Source organism: Camelina sativa, chromosome 17, assembly GCF_030686135.1.
Source record: "Camelina sativa cultivar CO46 ecotype springtype chromosome 17, ASM3068613v1".
Lineage (NCBI taxonomy): Eukaryota > Viridiplantae > Streptophyta > Magnoliopsida > Brassicales > Brassicaceae > Camelina > Camelina sativa.
In genome coordinates, this window is record NC_141896.1 from 39,458,789 (window position 1) to 39,466,507 (window position 7,719).

The following is a 7,719-nucleotide window of genomic DNA, read 5'->3' on the forward strand; positions in this document are numbered from 1 at the left end:
GAACAAAAACAGCCGAACTGTAGACATTTTCATCACTGGAAAATCCCAAACAAACAAGGGCATACAACAATAACAAGAAGACAACCAAAACAGCTGATAATGCAAAAGAGAAGGACCACACAATACAATTCCATAGAGACAAAAACCGAGAAAGTAACTCACAGCAAGATTGTTTCATTAATTATATGCTGCAAAGGGTAACCCAATATTTTAAATTGGAATAAAGAATCACAGTGAGACAATGCACTCTAAATCCAAACAAGCATAGCTTTCTCGCTGCACACAACTTCCTATCTTTCCACAAGACAAATGGATCACATCAAGAAAAGCCTGACAGATTTCAGACATAAGCTTCTCTAAGAATGAAATATGAATGAACGAACACAGACAACACTTATTGTACTAATCATTCTACACTAGTCAGCGAAGACATAGTTTGCTTTTTCAACAATGTGTACACCAAATATAATTTAATCAAAATGAAAATGTCAAGTACAACCAGCTATACGATCTTCCCCAATAAACTGAATTATCACATAGTCACCTACACGGTAACACTACTACACTTAAAGAAAACACACAAAAAAAAAACTATAGTAACACTCACACGGCATGTAAATAAATGAATAATCAAGCTTGGTTGTAACAATTAAATATATGTAAGTTGTATACAGGAAACAAGATCCTACCAAAATAAACAATTGTAGACATTTCATCATTGGGGAAACCCAAACAAACAAGGGTATACAACAATAACAAGACAACCAACAACCACAGCTTACAAATGCAAAAGAGATTTCAGATATAAGCTTCCAAACAAGGGTATACAAATGCAAAAACAAACTATAGTAACACTCACACGGCATGTATAAATTCTAATCAAGCTTGGTTGTCACAATTAAATATATGTAAGTTGTATACAGGAAACAAGATCCTACCAAGACAAACAACTGTAGGCATTTCATCACTGGGGAAACCCAAACAAACAAGAGTATACAACAATAACAAGACAACCAACAACCATAGCTTACAAATGCAAAAGAGATTTCAGATATAAGCTTCCCTAAGAATCAAATATGAACCTACACAGACAAAACACTCATTGTAGTAATCATTCCACACTATTTAGAGAAAAAATAGTTTGCTCTTTTAACAATGTAAACATCATATATAAATTAATCAAAATAGAAATGACAACCCCAACCAGCTATACGATCTTCAAAAGTAAAATTCCTGTCACATAGTCATCTAGATGGTAACACGGCTACACTTACAGAAAACAGACAAAAACTCTGAGAACTGCATGCAAACTGCGAAGGGAGCTAAAGAATAACCTGAAACTCTTATGACAATCTTCAGAAACCCGAGAACAACTACATGCAAAGAAAGATGAAAATGCGATGTTAAAAGACCTATGTAAGTTTGTTTGCTACTTGTCGAGAATGCTATACTTACAGAAAACAGACAAAAACCCCGAGAACTGCATGCAAACCGCAAAGGGAGCTAAAGAATAACCTGAAACTCTTATGACGATCTTCAGAAACCCGAGAACAACTGCATGCAAAGAAAGATGAAAAGGCGATGTTAGAAAACCTATGTAAGTTTGTTTGCTACTTGTCGAGAATGGGTACACACAGTAATGAATTTGATAAACAACAGAAAATATTAACCTTAGAAATAACAAAACTGAATCAAGTAATAAACATATATTAACGAAATAGAAATTCACATACCTGATTTTCGGACGTAGAATATCAAGAAATCCACATACCTCAATTTAAATGTAAGCGTGATCATGCATGCTACATAGATGTCATACTTGTGCAACCCAGGCAGTTTAAAGATTTGGGACTGCTTCATTTGCTGAGATCACGGCCAGGGACAATCAGAGAGGTCATTTAGATTACCTCAACAACCGAGGCATTTGCTTTTAGCATCAGGTGACTAGCAACCCGAATAATATATGCATTCTAGGGACAGGGACAATCAGCGAGGTAATTTAGGTTACCTCAACCTTACCGAGGCATTTGTTTCTTTGCTCAGGTGACTAGGAAGCTGAATGCATTATAGAGACAGGGACAACCAAACCGATAGGGACAGGGACAAAGCCAAACCGAGGCATTTGTTTTCTTTGCTCAGGTGACGAGAAACCCGTATGCATTCAAGGGACAGAGACAAGCTGAGAGGTAATTTAAATTACCTCAGCCAAACCGAGGCATTTGTTTCTTTGCTCAGGTGACTAGGAACCTGAATACATTCAAGGGACAATCATACGGATAGGGACAGGGACAAGCTGAGAGGTAATTTAAATTACCTCAGCCAAACCGAGGCATTTGTTTCTTTGCTTAGGTGACTAGGAACTTGAATACATTCAAGGGACAAGGACAAGCTGAGAGGTAATTTAATTACCTCAGCCAAACCGAGGCATTTGTTTCTTTGCTCAGGTGACTAGAACCTGAATACATTCAAGGGACAGGGACAGGGACAAGCTGAGAGGTAATTTAAATTACCTCAGCCAAACCGAGGCATTTGTTTCTTTGCTCAGGTGACTAGGAACCAATATGCATTCAAGGGACAGGGACAGTAGGGACATGAACAATCAAACCGATAGGGACAGGGACAAGCAGAGAGGTAATTTAGATTACCTCGACTGAAACCGAGGCATTTGTTTCTTTGCTCAGGTGACTAGAACCTGAATACATTCAAGGGACAAGATGAGAGTTAATTTAAGTTACCTCAGCCAAACCGAGGCATTTGTTTCTTTGCTCAGGTGACTAGGAACCCATATGCATTCAAGGGACAGGGACAGTAGGGACAGGGACAATCAAACCGATAGGGACAGGGACAAGCAGAGAGGTAATTTAGATTACCCCGATTGAAACCGAGGCATTTGTTTCTTTGCTCAGGTGACTAGAACCTGAATACATTCAAGGGACAGGGACAGGGACAAGCTGAGAGGTACCGAGGCATTTGTTTCTTTGCTCAGGTGACTAGGAACCCATATGCATTCAAGGGACAGGGACAATCTAACCGATAGGGACAGGGACAAGCAGAGAGGTAATTTAGATTACCTCGATTGAAACCGAGGCATTTGTTTCTTTGCTCAGGTGACTAGAACCCGAATACATTCAAGGGATAGGGACAGGGACAAGCTGAGAGGTACCGAGGCATTTATTTCTTTGCTCAGGTGACTAGGAACCCATATGCATTCAAGGGACATGGACAGTAGGGACAGGGACAAGCAGAGAGGTAATTTAGATTACCTCGATTGAAACAAGACAAAGAGTATTGAATACCAATACATAACAATTGTAGTTATGACTATCTCATCATATGAGTGAACGTGAGACTAGTTAATTGGCAAGCAACCAAAAACGTATAATACACAAGGGAAAACCAAACCTATAAGGAACACGTACGCACACAAAACTATAGGCAAAGTACACGATTTTGAAACCCAAGACACAAAATTGAAAACCAATAACAGAAAGTACTAAAATTAAAGAAAGTAAGATTTTTGTTTTAACACCCAAATTATGTAGGAGTATTGAGTAGCATCAAAGTCATCCCATACCTTTCGATAACCATTAGACTTCCCAATAGCTTTTGTCCTGATTTCCAGTAACGAGATTATCTGATAGATGCTAACGCTAACGCCTTTCCACGGGATCCAAAATTTTCACTGGCTGACTCCAAATCATGAAACTTTGAAGTGGCTGTTTCCACAAATTGCTTAAGATAAGTTTCTCAATCGAACACTAAGAAGTGGTCTTTACCAGTGCATCAAACATAAAAGATCACCACACCTTACTGTATCTTTTTCCCAACAAAACCAAATCATCTCTGGAAACGTCTGATCCTGAAAACCAAAACAAGTAAAATATTTCCAAATTCAGACTCAATCATGTGGTAAAAGTAATCATAGACGAACTATACTCACCATCATCCACAACCTTGACAGAGCACGAAACAACACCCACGAAGATATAAACTTGAAAATAGAGAGATCGATCAGAAGAAATCCAGAGAACCAGAAGAACAAATCTTTTTGTTCTTTCATCAAAAATGGTCAGAAAATGTCGGGTACTACTTCAGGCCCGACGTTACGTAATTATGCATTTTCTTTGTATTTTCTGATCTTATTATTTCTAACCCAAAAAAAAAAAAAAAAAAAAAAAAAGTTTAACCAAATCACATGGTCAAAAACTTTTATTGGTTGAGCATCAAAGATTTTTCGTACACGTCCCACTTGTTGTTTCTTGCAGAGATTTGTCATTTAGTAAGTGAACCCACTCAATCGATTTATTTTCTAGATATTATAGTGACACAGAATTTTGATAGATAGAATCTCTATGTAATCGACTTGTCAAACATATGCAATATAGTCCTCTAATATGCTATTCACTTAGTATATAAAAAATTTATGCGCACTTAAATCCTACTAGTATTTTACGATTACAAATACAATACATTTTTTTTTTTTTGGTCATCAACAAAAATACTATACATTCTTACTTCACTTAGTTGTCAAATTTATGATGTGTCCATAAAGTTATAATGGTCTTTAGAATTCTTGTGCTGACCACGTAAGAATGTCGGTCCAAAAACATAAAACAACATACAGTATATCTAAAATGAAATTTATTATCACTTCAAACCACCTAATTAATTATTTTCAAAAGCTCCTCATCCTCATAATCTCAAAAATAAAATTAGATATATATTATTAATAAATTACGAAACAACTCCCACGCAACGTCCACCACACACAAAACCATAAAAGCCAAAAGCCAAAAAAAACTAAAGAAAACACGATAGATTGAAATCTGTTTTTATTAATTATTGCGTAGTCAAATTAAATATATCAAAACGACAAAAATATCCTTAACCTCAATAATGCAACACGTAACAACTATATTCTACAGTAGCATCTCCGTTCTTGAGATTAATCCACTTTGTCCTAGCCTCGACATAGCCTCTAGCAAATCGGAAAAGCCCACTTCCTCCGACGATCGGCATCTCTCTAACCTCCGACATCGCCGTGTTCCGACCAAGGATCGTGATCGTGCTCCCGTTATATTTCCCTGTCTTGAAAGCAAAGTTCATCGCCATCAGAAATCCCAACTCCTTTTGGGCCGCTCCGGCGTAAAACCCTTGGGCCTGGCCCAACACCGTGGAGTTCATCGGAACTTTCGCCGTCAAAGCGTTGTCGATCATAGAGATGGCTCCGAAGTAGGAAGTGTTTGTTACCGGTGGCTGGATCATGATGGAAGTTGGGTTTGGACCGCTTAAGAGGTCATGCCAATAGACTTTGAAATGGGTAAGCTTCTCTTTTCTATGGAGACCGAGAAGTTTACGGTCCATGGTTCTAGCGAAGTCGTCACCGTCTCCGGCGGAAGAAACGACGACGAGGAGGAGGATTTGGACGGCGAGAAAGAAAATGAGCTTAGCCATGTGTTTTGTTGTGTGGTTTTGGTTACTATGGATGGTTTGTTTATATAAATGGTGTAGAGAACAAGAAGGTATGTGATGGTATTTATATATGTCGAGTGTTCTAGAAAGAAAAAACAAAGATATATTTGTATTATTTAATCGTGGATTCGTTTGATTTTGTGAATTAGTTAAAGAACATTGACGAGGGAATGGACTAGCTTTTTATATAGTTTATTTACATAATTAAATTCAAAGAAGTGTGATGAATGGTTGATGTGTATTCCATGTGTGATGATGCGTGTGAAGTACTATCATAATCATTGCGTCATCCAGTCGTGTGATTTACGGTGAAGTCATACTCACAAACTCTTTTTTAAATATCATCTTTCGTAATATAATCTGAAAAATAAATCATGCTAATTATTATTTTATTTCTTTTGCACGATTATGCGCATTATTCTTTTAAGTGAAGGCATATTTTCTTACAACTTTGAGAAATTTTGAATCATTATGGCGGACTAGTCCATTAGTAAATTAAAAAAAAAGTGTTGTATATTTTACTTTTCTTTTAGGGCATCCCTAATGGGAGAACTTTTTTTATGTTCTTAGATTAAATATATAGTGAAAATAATCTAAGATCAGTAGTTAAGATCTTATGTTAAAAAAATGGGGAAACTAATTTTGGTGTTCTTAGAATAATATAATATTCATAAATATTTTACAAATTATAAAAACTTTTAAAAAATTATCAATATACAATACCTTCTTATGTGAAGCATGATCACCATGAGAACCAAATTCAATATACAATACCTTCTTATGTGAAGCATAATCACCATGAGACATGTTCATCCTAGCAACATTCATCCCAACTTCAGCCAATTTCCATATCATCTCTCTTGTGTTGGTAGAAGGACCCACGGTGCAAACAATCTTTGTCTTCCTCCTTACTGTCGGCTTCGACCACATCCCTACCGATGTATCACCAAACTGCTGCATCTCCAACAACCTCTCCAACTGCTTCGACCACATCCCTACCGATGTATCACCAAAGTGTGAGTGTCATTGTTTACCTCTAACAGCTGCAGTATCCGTGGCTGCACTCTTCACTCGACGTGAACACTTGTAAGCGTTCGCCAAGAGACTGTTCATGGCAATCAAACTCCTAAAGGCTCCACTCGTACTCACTGCGTGCTTCAGCCATCTTTCTCTCGAGTTCAGCCTTCAACTCTAATGTCTGTTTACAAAAAACAAGTTATCTCCGACTTACTGATAACAAAACCAAAAAAACACCAAACACGCATAGCTTAAAACATAACCAGAGATTCATTCTGTTCAACAATAACAACTAATCTGAAGTGATCAGCTCCTCCCAGTCAACTTTAAGCTTATCAATATGAAGAAAAGAAGGAAGCTACTAGCACTTCTCCCATGGCAAACTAACACACAGAGCAGTTAGAAGGAAGCTACGATTTTGTTGTGTTTATCACGGCAGACCCACATATATATGCACCTTCCAGTTTGCTTAACATGCAGAGCAGCTAAACAGCTCGACTAATACCACACTCAAAGAGTAACCAACTGAATTGACCATACATACTCAACCCTATAAACGAAATTGAGAGGGATTGACCATACATACTCAATCCTATAAACGAAATGGTTGACACACATGCTTCGAGATCCAAAGATCCAAAGATACGTACTCAATCAGATAGATTTCTCAGACAATTGAAAACAAAAGAACAACCAAAACTATTGACATCAATCAAAACTATTATTTGCTGGACCACCACCAACAACAACAACAGCAAAAGAAAATAAAATTTCAAAATTGACATCAATCATTGAATTAACAATGCTAAAAAAAACCCACATTCCCATCTTTCAAAAGTCTAAGAAATTTCAAAGAACCTGGGAAGCGAAGAAGGTCCGAATTCCGATCAAGCTGGGAGCGAAGAAGGTCCGAATTCGCGGCAGCGGAGAAGCACATGGGGATCGTCGGAACCCGCCGAAACCGAGCAACCACCACGGAGCCCCGCCGATGCTCGTCGTCACCAATTTTTGGTCTTCTTAGAATCGATTTCGAAGAAGAATGAGAGAAAATAATATTTTCCGTTCTCTCAAAAAATTTTCAACCAATCACAACACAGGAAACAAAGAAGAACTCGGCTATGGATCAGTTCTATCCCAAGATCAAAATTTTTGATCTAAGCACACTGTTTCGTTTTTTAATAATATAATTGGATAAGAACATGGTAATTATTATCCCGTTAAGGATGGCCT

General features: G+C 37.5%; 1 protein-coding gene and 1 long non-coding RNA gene across 3 annotated transcripts; both read right to left on the reverse strand.

The window, feature by feature from the left end:
• Positions 1 to 1,124: 1,124 nt before the first annotated feature.
• Positions 1,125 to 4,088, reverse strand: LOC104758797 (uncharacterized). 2 transcript variants are annotated; one of them, XR_015586811.1, is made up of 5 exons: positions 3,941 to 4,088; positions 3,807 to 3,859; positions 3,575 to 3,716; positions 1,456 to 1,554; positions 1,125 to 1,373 (listed from the first exon to the last, which is right to left on the reverse strand). It is a non-coding gene; the product is annotated as an uncharacterized LOC104758797 (long non-coding RNA). The 2 variants fall into 2 exon arrangements; XR_015586810.1 differs by lacking the exons at positions 1,125 to 1,373; positions 1,456 to 1,554 and having other exon boundaries at positions 3,276 to 3,716; positions 3,941 to 4,081.
• Positions 4,089 to 4,817: 729 nt separating this feature from the next.
• LOC104758798 (dirigent protein 20) lies at positions 4,818 to 5,692 on the reverse strand. Its single transcript, XM_010481744.3, has one exon. It carries the CDS (start codon positions 5,452 to 5,454, stop codon positions 4,891 to 4,893), a length of 564 nt encoding a protein of 187 aa, XP_010480046.1. The 5' UTR covers positions 5,455 to 5,692; the 3' UTR covers positions 4,818 to 4,890.
• Positions 5,693 to 7,719: the final 2,027 nt, after the last annotated feature.

What these genes read in the sequence shown, in the direction of transcription:
- LOC104758798 (XM_010481744.3), bottom strand. Translation starts at nt 5,454, where the DNA reads ATGGCTAAGCTCATTTTCTTTCTCGCCGTCCAAATCCTCCTCCTCGTC.